This window comes from Calypte anna, chromosome 10, assembly GCF_003957555.1.
Source record: "Calypte anna isolate BGI_N300 chromosome 10, bCalAnn1_v1.p, whole genome shotgun sequence".
NCBI lineage: Eukaryota > Metazoa > Chordata > Aves > Apodiformes > Trochilidae > Calypte > Calypte anna.
Window position 1 is genome coordinate 3,538,357 of NC_044256.1, and position 12,101 is coordinate 3,550,457.

The window sequence follows — 12,101 nt, forward strand, 5'->3', positions numbered from 1 at the left end:
TACACAGCTGAGCTTGGCTGCAGCAGCCCCAGGTGGAACCATGGGTGCGGGGGGCCACCCCACCACAGCCTCAGTGGCTGTGGACCAGTCAAGCTTAGCACCAGGAGCTGTACATCTGCTTAAGCCCTGAGATGTCCCAGAGATAGGGACACTGTCTTTCCCCCTCCCCCCCCAAAAAAATGATTGGGCACAGCATTTGGGGATAAAGGACCAGCATTCAGGGGAGCAAGAAGAAAAAGCCACCCTCACAGGTTTGTGATTGTCTCTTAAAAAGATTTATTCTCTCTCCTTGCCCAAATGTACAAAGGCAAGAAGAGTACAGTTTGTATATATATATATTTATATATATATATATAAAAAACAAGGAACTTGGTAATAATGTACACTTTACAGAAGGGCAGAATCAGGAAGACTGAAATGAAACCCAACACAGCAACGCCAATGGAAACGAGCTATAAACACCAAGGGTTTGACGCCCTGGCCAGCCGCTGGCCAGGCCCGGTGGGCAGGGGGACCCCGAAAGGCAGGGGAGCGGCACTGCCGCGGGGGGCCGGGGTGCCAGCCCCGCTGGCAGGAACTGACCAGGAGAACCCAAAAAACGTCAAACCTCAAACCTATTCTGCTTAAACCATTGTTTCTTTTAACATCTAAAGGGAGACAACTGATACCAAACTGGGAAGGTGTGGAGCAGCCCCTCCTGGACCTCCTTTGACACCTGACAAAACCAGCAGCACCCACACCCCAACCTGCCCAGCCCCTCTCCTCCACATCCTTGGGAGCCACAGGTGGGCCTGGCTGTGCTGGGAGCCACATTCTGCCAGGCCAGCCCAGGCTGGAGGCAGGAGCAGCTGGTGGGACACTCCTCCCTGGGAAGGATTTGGGGCTCCCCACATCACCCCCACACTGGCTGTTCCCAGCCCAGCAGCTGCAGGTGGCTCTGAAACAGGTTCAGGGAGTCAAGCTGCATCACCATCCCTGTCCCCGAGGGGCTTGCCGGGCCATGCTGCCCTCTCTCCTTGCAAAGACAATGAAGAAAAATGAGTTGCCCAATGAGAGCAGGTTAGGGCCACCACACTGCCGGCACCCGGACCAGAGTCAAGATCAGCCAGCACCTCCTTTCCAACAGGGGAAAGCGGGATGGGGGAACCAGGGAAAGAAAACAAAACCCAAAACAACAGCTTTCAAACAATTGCTTTTTACAGTATGTACAGAGCCCAGTGGGCAGAGCATCCCGGTACAGGGCCCCTCGGGGCCGGGTGCGACGCGGACACACACAGACACAACCGAGACTGATGGCCCCCATGTGCCCCCAGGCTGGGCAGTGGGGAGCGAGCCGGGGGCATCCCGGCTGCCACGGAGCCGAGGTAGAGCATCGGCCTGGGGAGAGCCACGCTGGGGCTGGGGAAGCAGAGGACCAGAAAGCCCCTGTCCTGGGGCACTGGGGAGCAGCCAAGAGTGGGGACTGGCAACCCCCAGGGCCTGGTGCCCTGAGCCCAGGCACAAGGCTGGAGCAGGGACCAGCACAACCCCAAGTGCCTCTGGCAGAGCCCAAGTGTGCTGTTCCTTGCTGGGCTCTGCCTGGGAAAACTACTTTAAGAGCAGGTGGATGCAATGGAGAGCCACAGCCCTCACCCCGCAGGCCCGGGCAGGATGCACTCCCCGGGGGTTTGGGGAGTACTCTCCAGGGCTGGAGGGCAGAGGAAAGGTCTGAGGTCTGCAGAATCACAAAACCAACTTGAAAGCCATAAGCAGGAGCTTCAGGCACATCCAGACCCTGCAAGGCACTGGGGGGAGCCCTGGCAGCCCCCAGCTCCCTCACTTCTCTGGCCATTAGCCACATGCCCGTGGCTCCTGCCCAGGCAGGCAGAGAGCAGTGGGTGCTGTGGGGTACAGGATCAGCAGTGGGAGCCCCACATGCAGCATGTCCCCACATGCAGCTCCATAGCTGCCTCCGGCCAGGCTGACACCCATCCCTCAGCACCCTTGACACCCACCTGGGCTCTGCATGAGCCAGCCCTTCCCATCCCAAGACTGCAACTCCATGGGGAGCTCATCCTCGCCCTTCCAGCCCCAGTGAGGAACAGGCAGGAGGCAGCACCCCCTGTCTGTCCCCAGTCCCACAGGCACTCCAACCCCTTCATGAAGCAGCAGCTCGCAAACATGCGGCAGGGTCCCAAATTCATCAAGAAACCTCAGTGCTTCAGTTTCCTCTTCATATGCACCAGGCAGGTGAGTCACCTCCATCCAAAGCGCTGGTGCCCAGGAGAATAAATATTTCCGCAGGTACCAGCTTGGCCACATGCCAAAAGGGAGGGAGTAAGGGGGGGGGCCAATGTGTGTCCAAGGGCAGGGGAGAAGACAAGAGTCTGCCTCATCATGGCAGGAACGTCAAGCAGAACAATTAACACCATTCAACTGATGTCTAACGGAGTCTCCAGCGCGTCCCCATGTGAGCCAGTCACATGTCTTGTACAGCCCAGGCGTCCCAGCGTGTCACGTCCTGCTACGGCCCAAAGTAAGTCAGCCCCACTAGCACCGGGGCAACGGGCGAACCCCAACCCCTCAGAGGCATCCCCTGCACCCCCATCCCGGCCACCTCTGCCCCAGCCCAGTTGCCTGCAGGTGAAGTGGGGAGGCCGTGCTGGTGCGGCGGGAGCAGAGCCCTTACCATTCTCACCTCCGGGTTGGTGGGTACAGGGAGGGAGCAGAGCCTTGCTGGCTGGCGACAATGGCTGTGGAGGAGAGACCTGCGGAGGAAAAGTGGAGTCAGGAACTGGCAGCTGCATTGGGGGAGATAGGAAACGACAGATTTCATCAAACCAAAGCTTGCTGCAAGAGCTCAGACTCCATAAAGGTGGTTCCAGCTCCTTTCTAGCTCCACCAAGCCGTGCCCACTGCCTGCCCAGACCGGGGGTGAGGTTGGGCTCTCACCTGTTGCATAGGGCAGGTTGTACTGTGCTGGCAGCAGCGAGTACCCAAGGTGGTGGTGGTGGTGATGTGTTGAGAGCAGGCGCTGAGATGGTGAGGTGCGGGGTCGGTCGCTGCTCCTCTCGCCCCCGCTGGTTCCTCCGACGCTGCTACAGCTGCCGCCGCCTCCCACAACCCCGCAGCCACCGCGGTCACGCTCCTGAGATGTCTTTTCACTTATCTGGAGAGGAGAAAACAGAGGCATGCTCAAGAATGCTACATGAGACTCACACTGGGCACTTGGGGCTACCCTGCTGGGACAATATTCCTCCTCCCTTTGTTCCCCACAACCCTGCTGGGAGACAACAGGATGGCTGGTGACCAGCCCAAAAGAAGTGGTGAGGTTGCAGGTTCTGTTTGGGGCAGCTGTTGCCTCACCATGTCAAACTTCATCTCCCAGCTCAGTCAAGGAGGATATAGTGGCCCTCCGCTGCCATGGGATGGAGACCGCTGCTGTATCCCACCCACTCCAGGGCTGAGGCCAAGTGCCACTCTGTCACTTCAGGGCCTGGAGGAGTCCCAGTGCTTCTCTGGGCCAGCCCTGCTCACAGGTTTGGCTTATCCATCCCAAAGGCATTCTGCCATGGGATTACTCCACAGCCCAAGGTCTCCTACAGGAATAGCAATGGCAAAAACCCACAGTACGCAGAGTCCTCCAGGACGGTTACAGGATCCAGGGATCATCCTGAAGCTCCCATACAGAGCTGGGCAAAGCCAGTGCTCTCCTGACCCTCACCGTGGGTGATTTGCTCTTGTAGTGGCTGGCGTGCTGCTGCAGAATGTCCAGGGCCTTTGACTCTGAGCTGGACTTACAGCTCACGCTGGGGCTGGCTCGAGACTTGTCACTGTCATCACTGCTGGAGGCTTTGCTCCCATATGGGGAGAAGGAATAGCTGGAGGGTAGGTATGATCCTGGGGGTGGAAAAGAGAGGCCAGTCAGGGCTTAAGTCATCTCTGGGTGACAAAGCAGGAGCATGCAGCTCCACATATGTGTCTCCAGGCATGAGATGTCCCACAGCCACTCCCTGCTGCAGGAGTAAGGACAGCCTGAGACGGGATGTCCCTGAGACAACCCTGGTGCCCTACCTGGGTAGTTCTGCATCATGACGGTGGGCATGGCCCGGTAGCTGGGGTGGTTGGGGTCGTAGGACTGGCTGTAGGAGTAGCCGTGCATGTAAGGGATGTAGGACTGGTGCTGTGTGAGGGGTGAAGACACGGGGACATGGACACTGGGTCTGGGGTCCTTCCCCACCATGCGAGCCTCCTCAGTGGGGGTCAGCTTGCATTCAGAGCTGGTGCTCTCCTTCCCATCCTCCTTGGATGAGGCTTCTTTGCTTCGATTTCTTTCTTCCTTCAACTTCCGCTCCCTCTCCTCTTTCCACCGCTCATCCTCTGTCTTGATGTCCGAGTACTTTGCCGGGTACACATAGGTCCACATTCGGGGCTCGGCTTCCTGCAAGAACCCACCAACCATCAGAGCAGCCACCTCCTCCCAGCCCTGCCTTCCCCAGAACCAAGCTGGACTTGGAGACCAATGAACACCGCTCCCCATCCCTGTACTCTCTCTGGCCAATCTGTGGCCTCCCAGCCCCATTCTTTTGCTGGCCCAAAGGGAACCTCCCAGGGTCCTATCACAAGCAGAGGACAACACATGTTCTCTCCTGCGATGGACCCAGCAAACCCCTGCAGTGAAGCCACGGTGAGGGGGCTTCCTTCAGGAGAAAGCCCCCCACCGGGCTGGCGGGCAGCGGGCAGGCATTACCTGTCTGTACCAGAGCAGAGGGTCCACCTCCGCTTGCCGGCCACACTCGGAGCCAGCCTTCGTCTCGGCGGTCTCCTTCCCGAGGTGGCTGGCCTCACTCAGCTTTACCTTGAGCCCCTCGGCGACCTGGCTGCCGGACAGCTTGGACGAATCCTCCAGCTTGGGGATGATGACGGATTTGGCCATATCGGGACCTCCCTGCTCCTTGGCCTTGCTCAGTCCCGACTTGACGAGGTCTGTGAGGCTTGGGGCCTTGGTGAGCGTTGGGGGCATGGCTGGCTTTTGCTTCCACTCCTCTTTGAGTGCTGCCTCCCTTTCCTTCAAGCCCAGCTCCGCTTTTTTCTCCAGCCCTCGCTGCTGCTGCTGCTCCAGGCTCTGCCGCTGCTTCTGCTGCTCCTCATACTGCTGGCGGTAGGCAGGGTTGGTGCTCAGCAGGTGAGCGTGGTAGCCCTGCTCGTTGTAGCCATAGGGGGGCACATAGGCATACTGGTTGTAGTAGAGAGACTGCATGTACATGTTAGGACGCTGCTGGATGACGGAGGGCTGCTGGCCGGAGCCACCGAGCTCTGCCTTCTTCTCCTCGCAGCCCTCACTCTTCACCTTCACCTCCGGGTTCTCCTGCTCCTCATCCTTCTTCAGCTTCAAGGCCTGCGTCTCGGCTGCAGTCTGGCTGCTCGGGTTCAAGGGCCCTGGGCTTGCCTGGGGGTAGCCAGGGGAATAGTATGTTTCAAAGCCTTGGTAATAGGGAGACTCTTTGCTCTGTGGTTGTGGGGGGAAAAGAGCCTTTTTGGCGCCTTCCTTGACCAGCTGCTCTGGGTCCTTGGCCTTCACACTCTCCAGCTTGCCCTCCCCATCCTCCCCAGCATCAGAGATGTCTGAGTAGGCTGGGCTGTTTGTCTTCACTGAGCTCGCCTCTGCCCCGTTCTGGGTGACAACGTGCAGTGGGGTCATGGGTTGGGTGGGGTTGTTGTTCTCCAGTCTGCTGGTACCACCGATGGAGGGGCTTGGGGCATTGTCAGTGAAGCTGTAGATTTTATCTGCCTCGGCCTTGATGCTGGCCAGTCGGCTCTGGTGAGGGTCAGATGAGCCATTCAGCAGCCCCTCACCTTTCGTCCCCAGGTCACTGGATTCCCCCCGGAAAGGGCTCTTGCCTTCCTCTGCTCTGCAAGCTTTGCCAGGAGTCAGTGGGTTTTCTACTTCTTTAGGCTCCTTCTTCTTCTTGTCCTTCTTTTTCTTCTCCTTGGAAGGGGTGAGGGCAGGGTTGACTGTGAAGGGCTCTCCCATCACCGTAGGCTTGGGCTGGATGGGTTTGAGCTGAGGGCTGTTGGGCATGGTCTGCACCACTGTGGTGGCGAGGCCCGTGGAGGAACCAGGGCTGGCTGTGGTGAGGGTGGCTGTCTGGAAGGTGTAAATGGGCTGGGGGGGGGATGGCTGGTGCAATGGGCCTGGCTGACTTCAAGCTTTTGGAAGGGATCTTCTCTGGCTTAGCACCGGATGCCTTCTTTGACTTGTCTTTATCAACACATCGCTTCTCTAGAGAGTCAAAGCCATCGTTACTTGTCTCATCAGCCACTGAGGGACCATCCTCAGAGCCATCATTGGACAGGGCACCTGGGTCAGTGTCTCCTTCCCCACCCAGCTTCTTCTTGCAGGGGACCTTGGTGCTGAACTTGCTGGATGGGGAGGGACTGTGGGGCTCCATCAGGCGCACCTTGGGGGTGGCAGAGCGTGCCGGTGAGAGTGAGCCCTTCTGAGCACTGGCAGCACCATTGCAGCTCCCAATGTCTGCGTGCAGGGAGGGTTCCTCACCATACTCGCTGTCCACGTCTGCCTCCAGCTTGCTGTCGTCATCTGTGTGCGCGTGGGCCTGGTGGTACTTCAGCCCATTGATGTGCTTGTACTTCTTGTTACAGTTTGGGTGGGGACAGTCGATGAGGATGGGAGAAGGGCAGTTCCGGTCCAGGACAGCCGGCTCCACCTTGGCTGTGGTGGGGGGCATGGCCGCTGAGCCCATTGAGTTTGTGCGGATCCGTTTGCTGCCCTTGGAGTCCTCTGAGCTGGAGTTCAGCTCCATGTCAGAGAGGGGTTTGCTCTTCCGCTTGGTGACAGAGGAGGGACTGGCCTTCACATCCTCTGCCGTGCCACCGGGTGGGGTGCGGTGGTCTGAGGAGTTCTGGCTTCCCCGGCGCCCTTTGCTGTTGGCTCCTGCCCGTGTCTTGCTGCTGTTGCTGCTCCCTTTGCTCTCGGAGGCAGCGGCTGCCTCGCTGACAGGTGTGTTGCTGTTGGGGCGCATGCGTTTGCCCCTGCCCCGACCGTTGCGCATCTCCAGGTCGCTGGTGGGAGAGTCACAGAACCTGCAGGGAGGAGGACAAGGAGATTTAACAGAGACTTCCGTTTTGCTTCACCATAGACACCTGAGACTTCTGTGATGCTACACCATCTCCACCACATGGTGGGGACCTCCTTCCTCCCTTCGCTAGCAATCCTACAGCCTTGCAGGATTCCACTGACCAGTAAAGAGAAACCAGAGAGATCCGTGGCAAATGCTCAACCATCTCCAGCCACCAGGATGAGGGAATCTGTGACCGTGGGGACAAAGAGCCAGAGGAGCAAGCTTGGTTGGGCAAGGATGAGATCCTGATCCTCACAGGGCCAGGGCAGAGTGTTCTGGGTGTCTCAGGGTGGCCAGGCTTGCCCTCTGTGCCTGGACCCTGCCACCCACTTACCGGGGAGGTGCCCAGTCGTGCTGTGTGCAGTCCAGCAGTGTCCCCACGTATGTCTTGTTCCTCCAAGTGACATTGACCACCAGCATACCTGTAAGATGAGGGGAGAGGGTGAGAGGGTGCCAGGCATGGTCCTTCCCTGGGCATTGGGATGGAGGGATCTACCCCTCAAAAGAGGGAGGAGGAAGAGCTCAGCTCTAGGGATGGGGAAGGCAAGACCTGGACTCTGGTGCTAGAGGGGCACCAAGATGGGAGTTCAAGACTCTTGGGCTTATCCCCTCTGTGGGGATGCACAGATCTGGCATACACCCAACCTCTCCCCCTTGAGTCCCCAGAACTATCCCCTGTTCTTGTGGGGATGCTAAGCCTAGGTGACCCCCAAAGTGCTGCAGGGTTTGGGAGCACTGAAGATCCACGCTGGCTGCATGTATGCTTGGATAGGGAAGGGTAAGGAAGGCCATCTCTAGGGAGTGAGGGCTGTGACCCCCTGGGTTAGATGCTGACAGATCCCAGCAAGGCCGCAGGCCCCAGCACAGAGCTGCAGCCCCTCATGCACAACCATGAACCCCAGAGCCCTCTGGGAAGGGCTATCATCACCACTAGGTGGCAAGCTGAGCCCAGCATCCCTACCCTGATGGCCATTTCTGGCAGGAAAGGCCAACCATGGGGGAACAATCTTCCTCATGACCCCCGTTTAACTTTACTCCCTGGAGAACCATCCACAGGGCCAGACCTCCTCCCATCATGGAGCAAAAGCATCAGGAATTCAGAAAACCTGGTGGCTTCAGCTTTTTCACACCAGTGTAAGAGAAGCAGCTTGGCTCACATCCACACTGAGAACATGGAGCCTTAGCACTACTTCTTGGAGGTTGAGGGCTCTTTCACAGCCCATTCTGATGTCTACAGAACTAATCTGACCAGAAACAGAGTCTGTTGAGCTGAGCACATTTATCTGAGCAAGGTAAAACTCAGGATATAAGACACTTGTTTGCAAGCGTTGATGAGCAGGGTGAAACATCCAGGAGATGGATGGAACTGAGGGAGCCCAGAGCAGCTGTGCCTCAAGTATGTTGATAAATCTCAGCCTGTATCCCCCGCTGTGCCATGCCAGCAGACAGCTGCTGACTCTGGGAAAGGTAATATATGGAGCTGAGGTCTGACGTGGGGTCTTCTTTAGAAAATGAAATTCAGGACTTCTCTTCCCCCCTGGAAAATGTTGGGTGCTGCTGCAGGAAGAGGCAACGGGAAGATAATGGTGCTGATCTACAGCTGAATCATCCAGGTGAGGACGAGTCCTGTCCTTGGAGGATGGTGCTGGAAACCTGCCTTAAAATGGATATGGCTGGGACATGATGCTAGAGATGAATCAGGGTGGAAACCAGTGGCAAACCCAGCTGCTAGGATTACCCATTTCCACTCAAGGAGAGAACAGTATGCTGACCCCAGGCATCTCAGGAAAAGTCTTCACCCCCCATGTCAGGGGCAGACAAGCCTGCAACCCGTGGCCTTAAAATCCAGGGAAGCTGCTGGATACATTCCAGCCCAAGCCCAGCATCTCGCCAGAGCATCTCTGCAGGATGCTCTCAGGAGCCTGAGAAGGACCAAGTGCTGCTGAGGGACCTTCAGCTCCAACCCAGACCCCACCCTGAGGATGAGTTTGTCCCTCCTGGCTCCCTCTACTCTCCCTGCCGTGCACCAGTTCAATCCCTTTCAGAGGCTGGCCAAAACCACACACTGCTAGAAGTGAACTCCATGAGAAGCCACCAGGGGCTCCTGCACATCCCAGGGCTGGTGTATGAGATAAGAAAGGATGTGCTGGCATATTTTTTACTTCCCCACCACCGTGACTGCAGGAGGTAGACTTAAGATGAAGGAGCGAAGCAAGCCGGCACGCATCCCGTCACTCCCTTCCCTGGTGGAACATCAACCCTCCAACACACAGCAGCCTATATTTAACCTGCTGCAACCAATCATCCCAAATCCCCTCCTAATCCTCCAACAATAACCCAGGACAATTTAAACCCCGGGGATAGATCCTAAGCAGCTTTTTTCACCCACCACCCACCACAGCATCCCCCTCCCACAGCAGGATGATGAGCAGGAAAGGGGCAGGGCAAGGGCGGGCAGTGAGGAGGCAATGCCCACACATCCCCCAGGGTGAAGCTGCTATGGAAAAGGAGGAATCTCACATGGATAACTCCAGCCCTACTTGGTTTTATGAGATGGCAACACCTTGGATGCTCTGAAGCAATCAACATCACCCAAATTGGGGTGCAAACCACTCAGCATCTTGGTCACCCAGTGCTCATGTCACCACGGAGTTGTACCCCAGCAGGAAAAACTGACGGTGCCAGGCTGCTGTCTAGGAAGATGACATAGGAGATTATCCATTTTTACAGGATTAAGGGATGAAGGGAGCTGGGGGATGGGAAAAAAGACACTGCCTGGTTCTTGTATGGTGCCTGGTGGCTGTACTCAGCTGATGAGGGTGTGAGATGGACAAAGGCAACACTTCATGAAGTCCTCTATCCCAACCAGACCAAGACATTCTGACAGGTAGTCCCTTCTGGGGCATAGCTCTTCCATGACTGGCACCATGGGCACCACGAGCCATCACATCCGTGGGAAATGTGTCTGCCCTTTGCAGAGATGAATTCCCCAAATCCAACCAAGAACACAACCAAACCCTGCTGAGAAATGAGGGTGCCAGTTGACATGGTGATCAGGGATGCTCCCAGACTCATGCATAGCCAGTTCATCACGTCTCAACATGATGCTCCTGAGCCACCTTCAGCAAGAACAGGTCCCCAAGTCCCCAGTCCCCATTTGCTTGGAGGAGCATCCGAAGGCTGGTGGGGAGCAACGAGATGTTGTCTCTCTAACTGGAGAGGACAGCTGCTGAGAGCTCTGCTAGATTTCCCCTTATTCTGGGGTAAAGGGGACTTCAGCAAGGCAATGGGGCAATAGCCAGTGGCATTTCCCTACCCAAGGACAGGCAAGTCGGCCTGCAGGTCCTTGAACCAGCTCAGATTGAAGGTCAGCACACTGTACTGGGTGTGTCTGGCAAAGTTTTGGTAGAGAGGGGCTTTTCTGTGAGAAGACATCAGAAGCTGCCCCCATGGCAAACAGAGCCAGTTCCTGCCAGTTGCAAGACAGACCCACTGCTGGCCAAGGCCAAGCCAGTCAGAGAGGATCTTTCCACTCATCCACGGGAGGATGCATGTTTGTATGGCGGGTGACTGTCCCTGGCCACTGAATCTCCTGCTTTCCAAGGGCTACAAGAGGGGCCTCAGATGCTGGAGCATGAAAAAAGCAGCAGGAAAACCTTTAGCTTGGGTCCCTCCAAGAGAGAAGGGTCAGCAAGGGTGTGTTTGTGGGTCCAGATGACCAAAGTGTCTGTGGGAAGTGGCACCGCTTGTCACTGACCCCACAGGGGATGGTGGAGCACTCTGAAGTCCCAAAGACCCCCCCCCATAGGCAGGACAATCTTGGCACTGCTTTTTTAAAACATCCCCAGGGGCCAATAGCAACCAGAGCCCCGACTGAAGGCCACAGGTGATGCTGAGGCCACTCATTCAACATGCAAAACCATCACATTTGAGGTCAGGCTTTCTCACAGTTATGGTAAAACCTTCCAGTCTTTGATCTCACCCTCCAAACCTTCCCCATCCTCTCTCAACCTACTGCATCTCTCTCCTGCTCTGAGTGTGAATGCCTCCACGTTGGCATCTGCAAACCCCAAGGATGCACATGCTCTGCCATACCCCCAGGAGACGTTTGCAAACACCTGGAGTGCCCAAAGCTCTACCATGGGCAACTGCTGCCTCCATCCCAGCAGAGCTGGAAGAGGAGATGCAGATGGAGTCTGCTGCCATTTTCCTGGTGCTGCTCCACTGTGATCTTGGTTATTCTGAGGGTTTGCATGTCAGACACCAGCCTGTCCTGCCTGCAAATGGCCGCAGGCCCTAGACTCCTCACTGCAAGCAGAGGCAAGGAGGTGACATACTCCAAGCTTGGTGACACCAGCTCCACCATGGGGGACAGAGGCGAGCCAGAAGCTAAGGAAGCAGCAAATGGAGTGATGCTCTCCCATATAATTCCATTAGTTAACAAGCTCCTGCAGATCCAAATCGCATCGCACAGAATGAGGGGGAACTGCCAAGCCAGTTGCTCCCACCAAAGGTGTTTCATACAACAAATTCCCAGCACAAGACGAACTTGGTGAATGAACAGTACCATGGCAGAGCAGGTCTGACCGGTGCCTGCCACCAGCAAGACCAAACCTCATCCCAACACCGACTTGGAGTGGCAGTGGGGAAAACAGACCACCAGATGTTTTGTGGTAGGAGCCCACCAGGACACCTTTGGTGGCTATCACAGGAGGTCTTCTAGCTGGGGAAGAAGACAAAGAGATGTTTGAGTCAGGAGGGTTGTCATGGGGCTCCTCAGAGCTTCATGCTCCCAGCTCAGCTGAGTCAGCTCCAGCTCCACCATCTGAGGTTGCTCCAGCATTGCTAGATGTTGGCTTTAGGAGCCTTTCTCCATGATTTCCCAGCCCCAGGGAAAATCCAAAAGCTGTTTCCTACAAAAAGGGAGTACTGGTTGAAGAGCCACATTGCCTTCCTCTACCCAGCCCTGCAGGAAGGGAA

General features: G+C 56.6%; 1 protein-coding gene across 1 annotated transcript in view; it reads right to left on the reverse strand.

The window, feature by feature from the left end:
- Positions 1-1,249: 1,249 nt before the first annotated feature.
- The window catches only part of ZNF609 (zinc finger protein 609), a 69,341-nt gene continuing 58,489 nt past the window's right edge, over positions 1,250-12,101 (reverse strand). The window contains 7 exon segments of the mRNA XM_030456720.1: positions 1,250-2,747; positions 2,932-3,148; positions 3,704-3,879; positions 4,054-4,420; positions 4,730-6,154; positions 6,156-7,083; positions 7,456-7,543. Of these exon segments, the coding sequence (XP_030312580.1) occupies positions 2,674-2,747; positions 2,932-3,148; positions 3,704-3,879; positions 4,054-4,420; positions 4,730-6,154; positions 6,156-7,083; positions 7,456-7,543 (3,275 nt within the window). The 3' untranslated portion in view covers positions 1,250-2,673.